The sequence below is a fragment of the Labeo rohita genome, chromosome 9 (genome assembly GCF_022985175.1).
Source record: "Labeo rohita strain BAU-BD-2019 chromosome 9, IGBB_LRoh.1.0, whole genome shotgun sequence".
Lineage (NCBI taxonomy): Eukaryota > Metazoa > Chordata > Actinopteri > Cypriniformes > Cyprinidae > Labeo > Labeo rohita.
The window spans coordinates 23,172,719-23,188,656 of NC_066877.1; the positions used below are offsets into that span (position 1 = coordinate 23,172,719).

General features: G+C 36.5%; 1 protein-coding gene across 7 annotated transcripts in view; it reads right to left on the minus strand.

The window, feature by feature from the left end:
* The window catches only part of dcaf6 (ddb1 and cul4 associated factor 6), a 40,220-nt gene that overhangs the window by 6,847 nt on the left and 17,435 nt on the right, over window positions 1-15,938 (minus strand). For 2 of the 7 annotated variants that reach the window (XM_051120104.1, XM_051120102.1), the window contains exons 8-15: window positions 14,461-14,554; window positions 11,834-11,950; window positions 9,127-9,504; window positions 7,447-7,623; window positions 3,794-3,853; window positions 946-1,201; window positions 485-591; window positions 91-403 (exon numbers count right to left, since the gene is read on the minus strand). In XM_051120104.1, the coding sequence (XP_050976061.1) occupies window positions 91-403; window positions 485-591; window positions 946-1,201; window positions 3,794-3,853; window positions 7,447-7,623; window positions 9,127-9,504; window positions 11,834-11,950; window positions 14,461-14,554 (1,502 nt within the window). Of the gene's footprint in view, window positions 1-66; window positions 404-484; window positions 592-945; window positions 1,202-3,793; window positions 3,854-7,446; window positions 7,624-9,126; window positions 9,505-11,833; window positions 11,951-14,460; window positions 14,555-15,938 lie in introns of all 7 variants that reach the window. The other 5 variants (XM_051120100.1, XM_051120103.1, XM_051120101.1 and 2 more) reach the window with 4 other exon arrangements.

Consider the following 15,938-nt stretch of genomic DNA (forward strand, 5'->3'; position numbering starts at 1 on the left):
TTTCATTTGCCTACACATCATGATGATTTGCATTATTAAACATGTTGACATGACGAGAGTCCATACCTCTGTCCCTGCCCTCCTCTGTACCTGGCAGAAGGGATAAGGATGGGATCGTCATCACTGTCATCAGAGTCCTGATTGCGGGATGGTTGAGTCGAACCCTGGCCGCCCGTTCCGGCAGACTCGCTCCTCCTGCACTGCGCGCTCAGCTCCTCTGATCCAGCAGCCTGGAGCTCCTCCGAAGGAGCGCTGGGACGAGCCGTGTCTTCAGTTGACAGGCCCTCTGCTGGTGCTGCCAGTGGCGTTCTATTTTGAGAGCTGACGGAGGCCTTTTCCTTGCCACTGTCTGCAGTTTGGCCCCCATCAGGTGTGGGTTGACTCTCTGAGGGCGAGATTGAACCTGGTTATGAGAGGGACAAGTTAAGATAACTTCCAAAACAATGTAACTTCTGTAGCAATGGGGATGTGGTAGTCGACTCACTTTGCTCTGAGGTTCGTCCTGTGGGCTCCTCTCTGGTCTGGCTCTCACCCACCTCTCCAGGCTTATGTCCTCCACTGCTGCCTTTGCCGCTGGAAGTTGGACTACTCCTGAAAACATTTGGAATTTGAAGATCAGGGTAAATTTAACTTTTGTCTTCTGGGGAACATGTAAGCATCCTCTGTAGCTTCTGAAGGGCAGTATTAAATGAACAAAATATGCTATTTAGGCAAAATAAAAATAAAAACTGTACACATCCTCATTTCGTTCAAAAGTTTACACCCCTGACTCTTAATGCATCATTCTTCCTTCTGAAGCACCAGTGAGTGTTTGAACCTTCTGTAATAGTTGTATATGATGGTTTTATTTTTTTGAAACTAGGTATTTTATAGCAAGGCTCTTTAGAAGCTTGTGGGGGTGTTTATTTTCGTGCTGAGGTCAAGGCTGATTCTCTGGTCACTCACCACTCATCCGTGAAGTCTAGTTTGATGGTGCTAGTGGTGGTGCCTTCAGTGCTATAGTGCAGACTAAGGACTGGTTCTGCTGTGCCAGTCCGCCCAGTCCCTGGAGGAGTGCTGCCGCTCCCACTGCTAGTGCCGGGGCTGGTGACAAGTGAAGGCGCTGATGTGGATGGCACGGTTTCTGTAGTGTCTGGGGACACTTCACTGACACCTGTACTCTGATCACTGATTACATGTCCTGCTGCTTCTGCACCTCCTCCTAGAGAGAAGACAGAGGAAAACAAGTGGGATGTAAAACTGAGATTTTAGAAAAGAGCTTTCCTTAGGAACATTACATATAGTTGAAGTCTTACATACACCTTGCAGAATCTTCAAAATGTTAATCATTTGACCAAAAAATAAGAGGGATCAAACAAAATGCATGTTATTTTTTATTTAGTACTGACCTGAATAAAATATTTCACATTAAAGACATTTACATATAGTCCATAAGAGAAAATAATAGTTGAGTTTATAAAAATTACCCGTTCAAAAGTTTATATACACTTGATTCTTAATACTGTGTTGTTACCTGAATGATCCACAGCTGTGGTTTTTTTTTTTGCTGTTCTTCAGAAAAATCCTTCAGAACCCACAAATTCTTTGGTTTTTCAGCATTTTTGTGTATTTGAACCCTTTCCAGCAATATCTGTATGAGATCCATCTTTTCCCAGTGAGGAAAACTGAGGAACTCGTATGCAACTATTACAGAACGTTCAAACACTCACTGATGCTTCAGAAGGAAAAGTGATGCATTAAGAGCCGGGGAGTGAAAACTTTCTGAATTTAAACATCAGGGTAAATTTACTATAAACTTATTTTGTTTTTTAGGAAACATTAAGTATCTTCTGTAGCTTCTGAAGGGCAGTACTAAATGAAAAAAATACCATATTTACACAAAATTTAAAAAAATTGACATCTTCATTCTGTTCAAAAGTTTACACCCCTGGCTCCCTAATGCATCGATTTTCCTTCTGGAGCATCAGTGAGCGTTTGAACCTTCTGTAATAGTTGCATATGAGTCCCTCAGTTGTCCTCAGTGTAAAAAGATGGCTCTCAAAATCATACAGTCATTGTTGGAAAGGCTTCAAATACACAAAAATGCTGAAAAACCAAAGAATGTGGGAAGGTGGGACCCGAAGGATTTTTCTGAAGAACGGCAGGCAGTTTAACTGTTCGGGACAAACAAGGGACTCATGAACAACTATCAATAAACAAAAAAATCCACAGCTGTGGATCATTCAGGTAACAACACAGTATTAAGAATCAAGTGCATGTAAACTTGAACAGGGTCATTTTTTATAAATTCAACAACTATATATTTTCTCTTATGAACTATATGTAAATGTTTTTTATGTGAAATATCTTATTCAGGTCAGTACTAAATAAAAAAAATAACATGCATTTAGTATGATCCCTCTTATTTTGGTAAAATAATTAACATTTTGCAGATTCTGTAAGGTGTATGTAAACTTTTGACTTTAACTGTATGTCACAACAACAGTTAATCTTAAAAGCATATTTTCTGAAATATTAGCTTGTTATTATCATGCCAAGTAAAAAAAAACAACAAAACCAGTCTTTCTGTAGTATTGGTAGTACTGAAGAATAACACAGATGGCACCTACAGATGATCAGATTTCATTGAGAAATATCTGAATTGCTTTTAATTTGTTAATATTTACATGAACATTTAACATTTTAAATAAACAAGCATAAAAGCATATTCACTTTTGCTGTGATACTGAGAATAGTGCAGTTTCACTATTATTTATATTGTGGCAAACATAGTGCCTAGTGTAGACAAAAAAGGAAAGAAGAAAAAAAAATATATATGTGGCAAAGTGAGTTGCGCAGATAGACTTCAGGCAACAAAAAAATGACTATAGTTTGTTAAAGTTCAGCATTTGCAAGCAGTTAACTCAAAGCAAAAAGATTTAGCACAATGCAAGTAAGAGTAAGAAGAGGATTTCTGAAGGGGAAAATGTACAGACATCAGTATGGATATGGAGTAAAGAGGACTGCCATAAAGAAGAAATATCTCCAAAATTGGTGTTCTTAGAAAACATTCCACATTCCAAAGCAGAATAGCAAAGTCATTTTAAAGGAGTCATATCATACTTTTTTTAATATATATTTTTTATTTATAAATGTTAGTCAAGGACCACAAAAAAAGTTGTTAAAAATGTCATTTAATTTTTATTTAAACTACAAAAATGCAAAAACGAAAGGTTTATATTTCAAATTAGCATATTAGAATGATTTCTGAAGGAGTAATGGCTGCTGGAAATTCAGCTGTCGCCACAAGAAGAACGGTTATTTTTTAACTGTAATATTTCACAACATTACTGTTTTTATTTTACTGTTTTGACCTTGGTAAGGTCCACTGGTGACCACTGCCATTATGAATGTTTTAACAGCACAATGAACATTTAAAAAATTCTTGTGGTATGACCCCTTTAAGCTAAACTCTGAAGTTGCAAGCCCACAGCACTCTTGTGGAGGGTGAATTCATTAAGTAGAGAGTGATAAACAAAAAGAAATGTCCCTGTGTACAGGACATTATTTGAAAGATGAGCTTTATATGAACTTGGCCCCTCAGAAGGGGAGAAAAAGTATGTCCATTGATTGAAAATGAATCACAGAAAGCCTCTGTATCTTTCAGAAGTTTCTCTGTTTAATGAGAAGCACATCTGCAGAGTCTTCTTAAGATGATTGAGGACAAGAGCTGCTTCAGTCAGAAATGCACAGAGCTCAGACGCAAGGGAAAGAAAATGAGGAAAAGGAGAGGTAAAAAGAGGAATGGACGCACCCTGCTCCTCATCCAGAGTCATGGATCCGAGCTGTTTGTTTACCACAGATGAGGGAGAATCTGAAACAAAAATAAGACGTACTGAACAACTGAAACAACAACAGAGCCAGTACAAACATTTAAGTGCAGATGTAAATCCTCAGGAAACACACTGCAACACAGGCAGGGTAAAAAACCTTTCCACAACAAACTCAAAAGCCACAAACTCTGTAAAGATGAGTCTAGGAGGCTTAAAGAATTAAAAACACAAAGCCAGGGGTTACAGATTCGGTAGGCTGTTCCTTAAAAAAAATGACATCCATGAGGTAAGCAAATACAGCCTTCTTTAATGCAGTATGCACTTTCAGGCAGACAAGTCACACAACAATCTGTAGTTTAGGAGTTGAGAATGATGGTGGCAGAAAAGTTCTTTCAGGTGCCAGACCTACATTCACACTGGTGATGCATTGCAGCTTCAAAGCAACCAGAAGTCATTCATTTTTGATGAATTTGCGAATACCCAGCAGGATGTGATGTCAGAATGTTGCTGAACTAATAGTGCAATGCTTTAAGCACAAAAATAAAAAATACATCGCGCACACAGGCACACACTAGGGCTATTGAATAAAACAAATATTTCCTGAAATGCACAAATACATTCAGTTTGCCTCTAACCATTTCATATCCCTGCTGAAAAATCCAGCATTGTTGGTCACCAGCATATGGTATGTTTTGCATGCTGGGACCAGCATGGGATGCTGGTTGCTGGCCCCCAGAACGGTAAGCAGGAGTGCTGGTGGACCAGCATAAGCTATGTTTTGCATGCTGGGACCAGCTTGGGATGCTGGTGTGCTGATGAACCAGCATTTGTCGTCTTTTAGGTGCTAGTATGATCCCAGCAAGACTACAACAAAACTTGTTACATATAACGTTTCTTTTGAAACTGGTTTGTGTTTGTAGTTAAAAACCAAGACAATTTTCCAAATTAATTAGAAAAACACATTGTTGTTGGTTACAAGTTTACACAGTAAAATCTATAGAGAGTAACATTAACACTAAAGCAGTGTTGTAGTTAGTAGATTCACTTTACAAGAGATGATGGAGTATTAGTGATGACACCTACGATTAACAAGCAGAATCACTAAGAAAAAGAGGAACACCAACACAGCCTCAGATGATATCAATATCTCACCAGACGATGATTAAACAACTGCAAAAACAGAATCACCATGTTCACGTACTGCAAACCAGTTTGTCTTTATTTCTCTTGTATGGTACATATACAAAGGTTGCTGAAATCCGTTATCATTATGGTGATTAGTGTTTCTTTTAGTTAGGCACTTGGCCATTGATTTTGGTTGAATTAACCCAGTTTCAGCAATTGTTGAAAGTGCACACTATCACTATTTTCAATAATATTTCATTGTCATGACTGCACTGATATCACTTTTACTATGTGCACTTTTTGAAATCAGTGAATGTCTTTAAAAACATTTGTTATTAACGGTTCCACTGGAAAAGCTCTTCTCATAACACTTGTTACTGAACAAACTGCTTATGATTAAGCCTATATTAGGCATTTTTTTCATATCTCTAAATGAATGTGTTATGCAATGTACTCAAGCTCTTTTAACTGATTTGTGTACAGATCTTATGAAACAGGAGAAAATTTGATGCTTTGAAACATTTTACCAGTTTACCAGTGACATTGATTAATAATAACTACATAATTATTAAAGCTATTAAAATTTTCAATTCTGCTTTCAGCAGAGGGAGCATTAGAAATTATCATATAATTCAATAAATCATATGTTTAACCTTATATTGTTTTTCTGTTGCATCATTATGTGTTAAATAGAGAAATATGCAAGCAAAAACTATGTTTGTCCCCAAAACACTACTTGCATACAGACAACTGGCCTACTGACACTCAACGCTGCAAGACCCTGCTGGTGAACCAGCATCACCAGCTCTCTTTTGCTTGAAAACAGCATGGATAACTGGTCCACCAGCTAGACCAGCGCTATACTAGCATAAACCTGCCTGGACCAGCACTGTACCAACATAAACCAGCCTGGACTGGCACTATACCAGCAAAAACCATCCCTGACCAGCACAAACCAGCCTGGAACCATGCTGGTTTATGCAGGATTTTTCAGCAGGGATGTGTCTAACTGAACACATCACACTTGCTGATAGCATGACAACGTATTTTAAGAAATACTGCAAAGGAAAGAACAACAAGAGAAGGTATAAAAGAACAAGATAAATGAGGATTGATGTTCAAGGTTTAAACTGGAGACTAAAAAAAAAACTGCCAACATCAAACTGTACAAACCAACCTTACAAGTACTTATGTGGTTGCATTCCGTGTGAATCAATCAATAGATGGCAGTATATGCACATGTTTGACATCTGAGCTCTTTTCCAAAAATTAGCAAGCTGCCTTTCTTATTACAGACTACACAGCCAGGGCCTTCTAAGGCCCTGTCTTAAATCAAGGTGTATTTGATGTGAACTTACGTCCGTGAAGTCAATTTGTCCCAAATGTCATTGTATAATTCAGAAGGGTTCAAACATAATTTTTTTTTCTTTAAAGGAATTAATTGATTCAGAACTATAATTTCAATACTTTTAGAACTATTAATAACACACAACTAATTCTTTAACTGGGCAAATAAACCAGTTTTAAATGGCCGTTAACACAAGCCAGAGACACTGAAGACGAATGCAAACAGGAGAAAATACCATAGCAGGCAAAGTATGCTCACTGTTCACGATGCTCGAAATACTTGGATTAAAACCTAAATTGGGCTGTGGGTTTAGATGAATGTGTCTCTGAGAGGAACTGACTGTCTTCAGAAAAGTGTAGTTAGTACTTCCTTTTCATCTTACGTATAATGCATATTAATGCATATTAATGCATAATTAAAAAAAAAAAAAAAAAAAAAAAAAAAACAGTGCTGCTTTGTTTACACAACTAAGGAAATGCTATATTGCCACTGTTTCATAAGCGCCACCTGCTGTAAGAGAGGGAATTTCATTCGATCTCATTCAGACCCATCTGCTGTTTTTGTTTCGTGCAGATGTTTTATGTATTATAATTTCACAAAGCTAAGGTCAGAACATTCGGTTTTTGCTTTAAATTATTAAATTATAAATTCTACATTTAACATGTGGATCGTGATTAAAATAAAGTTCTGCAACTTTTTCATGCATACTCATTCATATAAAGACAGTCAGGGGAAAAAAATGTGATAAAGCGTGAAACCGCTAGAATCCTAAGAAAAACAGTGATACAGATTTTTTTGTCAAACTGCCCAGCACTAGTCCCCTTAAAAATCTATGGCCACTGTGACTTTTCACTAAAACAAAGTACATTACAAAGCATCATGACTTTGGGCGGTTTTTGAATCATTTGCGTATCTGTGATGTCGAAAAAAAATATCCTATATGTGGGCAGCTCACTAGGTTTTGGAACAGAGCTCTGCTGTAGGTAAATATGAGCATGAATGACCAGCAGTTAGATGTGTGCATCTGTGCGGCAAAGGGGAAGAGGAACACACTCCACAGCCAGAGATGCAGCAGCAAACCAGGACAGCCATAAAACAGGCAGCCAGAGGGGTCAGGAGGTTAAAGGTGAGCAGGGGTACAGGCTGGGAGGAGATGGTAACCTGCAGGGGGGCCTGTGTCAGCAGCAGCAGCAGCCTGTTGGGCTGAGCTCTCTGGGCTGGAGGTCGTGGGTACAGAAGGGACTGAGCGTCTGACCTGTCCGGGGGGATCGGACAAGAGAAGCAGCCTCTGCAAACGTCTACACACTAAACTTACCGGCAGCCTGCGAGGACCATATTCTGACAGTGTAGGGTCAGAGGGGAGAGAAGAGCGGCATGGGAAAAATCGATGGGATGGGGGAAAAAGAAGAGAGGCAAATCATAGATAAGGAGGAATGCTGGGTAAAAGAGCAAATTAAAGATTGAAGCTGTAGGCTGAGTGATGTCAGACAAGACTGCAGGGTTTCATCACCCCTCGCAAAAAAAGATAAAGCGTGCATTACACTCACACGTCCACACATGTTCTATGGGCATGAACAGAAACGCACACATAAAAATGCCTGCGATGGCACGATGAGCAAAAAAAAGGGGATTTATCATTCAATAAAAAAGAAGACAAAAGACACTACATGTTGTATCCTGCTTCTATTTTTGTGATTGTTGATGCAGGCCCTAACAGCACAAAATGTTCTGAGGATAACAATTTAGTCAACAAACAGGTCTTAAAAAAATGAAAGTGCATAGAGTTGGATGATTGAAAGATATATAGTAGATGATAAATGGACCTATTATACAAATGGAATAAGTTGAATTTGATTTGAAAGTTCATAAGTACATCATCTTTATGGAGCAGAGATACAACGACTGCATTTACATGCACAAGAAAATTCTGATTACTATTGGAATATGATCATGTGTTTTGAGTTTAGCCAATACTTTGGTTTTTAAAGGGATAGTTCACCCAAAATGAAAATTCTGTCATTAATTACTCACCTTCATGTCGAACACAAATTAAGATATTTTTGATGAAATCTGAGAGCTTTCTGACCTTCCATAGACAGAAATGATGACCGAAGGTCTTACAGGTTTAAAACAACATGAGGGTGAGTAAATTAATGAACTAATTAGTGACCTATCATTTTAAGGGATTTGCACAGTTTTTGATCACATCTTATTTGGGATACCAACTGTAACAGAATATTAAATTATATCAGCATATGTCAGAAGTAATTCAGCATACGTCCATCAAAATTTCAATACATATAATTTGAATTATATTAAAATATATTTTAAAATGTAATTTATTCCTGTGTTGTCAAAACTACAAACTACAATAACGAATTTTATTATTATTACTCCAGTCTTCAGTGTCACCTGATCCTTCAGAAATCATTTTAATATGCTAATTTGGTGATCAGGAAACTTTCTTATTATTATTGTCTTATTATTGTTGAAAACAGTTGTGCTGTTTAATATTCTTGTGGAAACTGAGAGGATTTTTTGATGAACAGAATGTAAAGAACAGCCTTTATTTTAAATAGAAACCTTTGTAACATTATAAATGTCTTCTTTATAACTTATACATTAATTTATAAATTATACATTGATTTTTTTTTATACATTATAAAGAAAACTTACTGACCTCAAACTTTTGAACAGTAGTGTAAACACTTTTTAATAGCTGTGAAGCATGTGAATATCTATTTTTTTTTTTTTAAATAAAAGCTTAAACATAATGGTCACTGCCTCATAATATAAAGATGAATGCAGTCTTCAGTGTTTTGCCAGTTGTGTCAGACTTACCAGATAAAGCTGCCTCTCTAGATGGGGTGGGTGTGGCTGAAGGAGTGGGCGTGGCCGAGGGAGTGGGCGTGACTTCATCCTGACTCTTCTGCTCTGTGTCTGGGGAGGAGAGGAGAGAAGAGGAGGTGGCGCTCTCCATGGAGGATGAGCTCGAGGGGGCAGGGGCTGTCACAGTGGAGGAGGAGCCTGAGGAGGAGGAGGAGGAGATAGACTTGGGGAGAGGCTCTGCAGGTGCAGGAGGAGCAGCAGGTGTAGGCGGAGGTTCAGAGGAGGGCGACTCCACCTCCATCGTTCCTTCAGCTGAGACCCCAGCGGGCTCCTGTGCCTGAGTGTGTGTATCTGAGGTCGCAACCGCACCTTCTGGTCTAGCTGCCGTACCTGTAGATAAATCACCAAAACTTGAGCTTAACTTTTAAGAGTAAATTTTGAATTTTTGTTGCTTGATATTGCAAATTAGTGTGTCTTACCATATTATTTTATTGTATTATCATAATTATGAACACACTAGTTTGTAGTGCAAACAGTTTTACCATTTACTGCATGTTGTTATTCTTTTCGTTATTTCCCTATAGTGGGCTAATGAACTGGAAATCTTGCCCATAGGCTTATTTCTGCGTTGAAGAATAAGGTGGATAGAGGACATTTAATTCCACAGTTTACACCCTTTCATGTGACACATGCTTCAATGCACCATTCAGTGGTTGATGTTGACAAATAGGATCAAAGTTGAAATTGCCTCCAGAGTTCAATGCATTGTGCAATGCCAATGTAAGTCACAGCATTTAAGGCCCTGATATACTTCAAGCTAAATAAAAGAATGATCTGGTGTGACATCATTTCAAAACAAAATCAGGTCCAAACTAAATTTGGAATTTTTTACAACAATTTGGAAAAGTTTGTTAACGCTTTCAAACTACTATTGGTCCATGAACATTATTATATTATAACATTATTATATGTGACCCTGGACCACAAAACCAGTCTTTAGCAGCACGGGTATATTTGTAGCAATAGCCAAAAATACATTTGTATAGGTCAAAATGATCGATTTTTCATTTATGCCAAAAATTATTAGGATATTAAGTAAAAATCATGTTCCATGAAGATATTTTCTAAATAAATATATCAACACTTAATTTTTGATTAGTAATATGCATTGCTAAAAACTTTATTTGGACAACTTCAAAGGTGATTTTCTCAATATTTTGATTTTTTGCACCCTCAGATTGCAGATTTTTAAATAGTTGTATCTCGGCCAAATCCTATCATAACAAACCATACATCTATGGAAAACTTATTTATTCAGCTTTGATGTATAAAACTCAATTTAAAAAAATTTACTCTTATGGCTGGTTTTGTGGTCCAGGGTCACATATTATAACACAATGGAGAGCTACTTTATTGAAGTTTTACTTTAAATGAAGTTGTAACTTTTTTTTCATATTTAATGCAGTTAAACTGCTTGTTTTAAAGCAATCTACTGTATAAAAAAATGCTATAAATAAACATGACTTTGCTGGATTGGAATGCAGAATTGCAGTGTTTGTGCAAACATATCCACATGACTATGACCAGATGCTTTCATATCTGCTGTTTTCACGCTGCTGTCATTTTTTTTTCAGTGGTTATTTTGTTATTGAGAGGTTGGTACTGTATGGTATGTTTGTTGGTATGGTCACTAAAAGTATACCGCTGCTTACATACAGTATATGGAAATTCTTTGTATCCCAAAACAAAGAACGAAACAGAACTTTGTTGTGAGTATATCAGTATATTCATAGTGTGTATATTAAAGAGGTCATGACATGGATTTTTTGTTATTTTAATATGTTCTTTGAGGTTTACTTATAATGTTAAAGTTGTACAAAAAATAAGGAAAAATGAGGAAAAATGTGGAAAAATCATTATTTTCAACCCTCATTCTGACCCTCTGTCTGAAACGACCAGTTTTTAAGGGGCGGGTCCTTCTCAGTAATTGGCCACTGTTATGATTGGCTAATGTCATTGCATAGAAAACCAAATCAACGCCCCCCCTCGCTACTGCATGTGAGTGTTCTGACAGCATGATCAAAAAATAAAACTGTAATTTCCAGAAAAAGCATCATGAAATCATTTACTTACAGTTTGTGATGCAGCTGCAGTCAGATCTAGTACCGCTTCATCTTTCGACAAATGTTTCTTTGTGAACTCTCCATGACACTGTGCCTTGTTTACAAAACAAGACGCTCTGGACAATCCTCTGACACGATCCAGGATGCCATTAAAAATAAACTATCCACTTGTTCCTTATGCTGGGATCCTTCTGATATTTATTCAAAGACACGAACGAGCTGTTTAAACCAAACGTGTCAAAGCAAATGTTCTTTCACTCCATTTGTCCTATTGACGACAGACTCAAGCACGTGGAATGTATCAGAATGTGAACGCGCATCTGTATACTGTATCCAGTGTAGAGAAGATCACGACTGATTGTAATTTCCATTTGTTTTTGACGCGCCACCTTGCACCTCAGATCCAAACGAGCCATTTTTTAAAACTTGATTAAATAAATGTTTTGTTTATAATGAGGAGGACGTTTTAAGCTATGTAACTTGCAGGATGTTTTAATGGTCCAAAGACTTCTTATATGCCAAAAGATCAAGGCAAATTTGATTTCTCATGTCATGACCCCTTTAAGTATATTTAGTGTGGACCTGAGCTGTTTTACCTCTGGGTCGAGTTTGAGGACGTGCTCTGCTGCTCTGGGCCTCACTGGCCTCCTCGAACCAGCGTGACAACATGTCCGACATCCTCTGCATGAGCGATACATTTGGACTCTGCTCTCCTGCAAAGACAACAAACTTCTTCACGATCAATATCAAACCAGATCAGAATCTCAAATCTTTCCACTCACAGAAAGCAGAAGCACTGGAAGCCTGCTGTTTACATCAAGAGCAAGCTGCAGTATGCCAAGAAGTAGTGAAGTGAAGCAGTCTTTGGACTAAATCCCTGTGAAAAGCTAACAAGCTCCCCTTAGACTAAGTTGTTGATATTCAAAGTCGGAGGTACTGAGGGAGATTAAAGATGTATTGAGAGACACTAGAGACTGCAGGCCTGAAATCGTTAAAAACACGAAGGAGAGTGCCAGTGCAGACAACAGCTCTGTTCATAGAGGAGACAGCTGGAGTTGAAGTGGATGTGCAAATGAGTTGTGGTAAACAACTATGGTAGGCAATGCCTTGATGCTTTAATATTTTAATACAGTTTTAAATAAAATAAAAAATAAATAAAAATTATAAAATAATAATAAATAATATTCAATATTAAATAATAAAATAATATTGATGGGGTGTGGCTATGAGTAGGAAGTGCTGATAAATAAATTAAATACATGAACTGCTGCTTACAGGTATTAAACAGTGCGTAGGTATTAATCAGCGCATAAAATATGCTGCTTTATATAACATCTGTTGGTCCAAAATCAATTAAATAAAATAAAATAAATAAATAAAAATTAAAAATAAAACAAAATAAAACTATATTATTATAAAATAATATTGATGGAGTGTGGCTATGAGTAGGACGTGCTGATAATTAAATTAAAAAAAAAATAAATAAATAAAACAAAATAAAATGATTTTGGATTAACTAAAAAATGCTGCTTTGTATAACATCTGTTGGTTCAATCCAAAATAAAATAAAAAATATAAAATAAAATAAATGTATTAACTATGAAATGCTGCTTATAGGTATTGCGCAGTACACTTTTTAAGGTCATACAGAATGTATTAGTGACAAAGTGTGGCTATGACTAGATAGTGCTGATAATTCTATAAAAATATGCTGCTTTATATAACATCTGTTGGTCCAAATTGCAATGCAATAAAATTTTGGTTTAACTATGATACTTTGAAATAATCTATCTCTTGGTCCAAAATAAAATAAAATAAAATGAAATGAAATAAAATAAAATGAAAAAAATAAAATAAAATAAAATAAAATAAAATAAAATAAAATAAAATAAAATAAAATAAAATAAAATAAAATAAAATAAAATAAAAATAACTATGAAATGCTGCTTATAGGTATTACACAGCACACTTTTCAGGTTATACAGAATGTATTAGTGAGAGAGAGTGGCAATGACTAGATAGTGCTGATTATCATATAAAAATATGCTGCTCTATATAACATCTGTTGGTCCAAATTGCAATAAAACGCAAATAAAATAAAATAAAATAAAATAAAATAAATTTTGGTTTAACTATGATACTTTGAAATAATCTATCTGTTGGTCCAAAATAAAATAAAATAAAATAAAATAAAATAAAATAACATAAAATAAAATAAAATAAAATAAAATAAAATAAAATAAAATAAAATAAAATAAAATAAAATAAAATAAAATAAAATAAAATAAAATAAAATAAACTATGAAATGCTGCTTATAGGTATTACACAGCACACTTTTCAGGTTATACAGAATGTATTAGTGAGAGAGAGTGGCAATGACTAGATAGTGCTGATTATCATATAAAAATATGCTGCTCTATATAACATCTGTTGGTCCAAATTGCAATAAAATGCAAATAAAATAAAATAAAATAAATAAATAAAATACCTTTTGGTTTAACTATGATACTTTGAAATAATTTATCTGTTGGTCCAAAATAAAATAAAATAACATAAAATAACATAAAATAAAATAAAATAAAATGAAATGAAATGAAATGAAATGAAATGTATTAACATATGTATTAACTATAAAACGCTGCTTATAGGTATTACACAGTACACTCTTCAGGTCTTACAGAATGTATTAGTGACAGAGTGTGGCTAGGAAGTGCTGATTATCATATAAATATAAGCTGCTCTATACAACATCTGTTAGTCCAAATTGCCATGCAATAAAATGCAATGCGATGCAATGCAATAAAATAACATTTTGGTTTAACTGTGACATTTAAAAATAATTTATTATATTGATACTTTTCTACAAAGCACCTCAAAATCCCCTAAGCATTTAGGTATTAAACACCATGCAGAACAAGTTACATGAAGAAATGTAATACTGTGCTCAAATCCCCAACCCTTTGTGGGCAAAAGCAATGTTTGCCTCGACATCTGGAAAATGCTACATCATTTAAATCGATCAATGATCTGTGCTTTCTGACAAGTAAAAGAACACAAATACCTGTGGTTCTATTTCTAGTGCATTAATCTAAAGTCACCCAATAAGTGTGTTTGTAAACAGAACCCTCGGTGTTTATTCGCCAGTGCATATGTACCATCCGTGCTGCTGTGTGTTAAGTATTTGTGACACCGATAGGGCGTGCCTTCGCGTTCTCATCTTACCATCACGCTCCCTCTCGCTCTCAGGCCGAGCGCGCGGCCCTGTGTCCGACCAGTCGCCTCTCAGACGCAAACGCTTGACCGGGGGCTGCCTCAGCTGTGGGAAGACACATCAACAAGCTGTCAGTCACAGTCAAAACCTCTCACACGGCCTAAAAATAACACTCTCTACCCCGAGACTTGACAACACTTTAGAATCATCTAGTCCGGCACACTTACAGGAAGTATGTCAAACTAACATTTAAATGAGGGGAAGACCTCATAATGGTAAAAAAGGGTTTGGCTACTCTACCCTGCAAAGTGAAACAGAACTTCCAACATGGACTGAAACCAGAGGTCTGTAATAGGGGGTACATGATTAATGATTATTTTAATGGCTTCAGCATCATAATGTATGTAATGACGTATGTTTTTTTTATAGTCAGTGGGGTGCAATGTTGTTTGGGCTGAATTATCCCTTTAAATAGCAACACTCAATTTGTTACAATATGTATCAAGTGGTTTCTGCATTCACTAAGGGGTCATTAGTCTGAAAAAAGTTAAAGACCTTGGGATGTTGATGGGATAAACTATTGAGGCCACCTTGTCACGTGCCTCTCTCTCACACTTTTACCATCTCAGTCAGTCAGGACACTCTATTTTGGGTGCAAGGGTGCATTAACAAGACAAGTACCGGCTTTAACACAGCCACGTTAGACCAAACAAAGCACAACAGAGACCAGTGCATTCATTCTTAAAATAATCTAATAATAAGCACTGCAGCTTCTCTCCACTTCACATGGAGGGATAAAAATAGCTATTCTTTTTTTACTTAGTTAAGAGGCTGAAAGTACACATGCCTGTTAAGGTGCTTGTGGTTTAATGCAAAGTGGTGTTAAAAGTAAAACCTGCAGTACACAGATTGGCTCTTTTCAAATCATTTAAAATGTAAATTTAAATTCTTGATTGCTTAAACCTAATTAACCAGCAGTTTAATACATTAGTACATCACCTCACTGCATCTTCCAGCAGGGTCTTCAAAATATTTTTTTGTAATGGATGGGCTATACTACAGAGGGCCCCTTTCTAACATTTCTGCTGCCTACAAGGAGTTTGAATACCATACATACAAGTAAACCATAGTAAGCCCTCAACAATTTCACATTGCTTTAGTTCCACATTCACTGATTGCAAAACAGAAAATCTTACAAAGATTTATTGAAGTCAACAGGAGCTCCTACACTCTCGCTGGCAGTCATTGTGCACTGGGTGCCTATTTCTGTCTCAGCTGTGGAGCTCTGTGTGCGTCTGCACCTCTATTTGGAAAGGAATCTGATCGCGGGGGATCCGGACACAGCTGATCACACCGTACGACAGCTGAAGGGACCAGAGCGGTGACCCAGCACATTTCACCACTACAGTCCCAATACAGAAGGAGCATGTAGACTAGCAGTTTAGATTTTGTTTTTACGTTTTGTTGTGTTGCAGCCTTATGTTAAAAT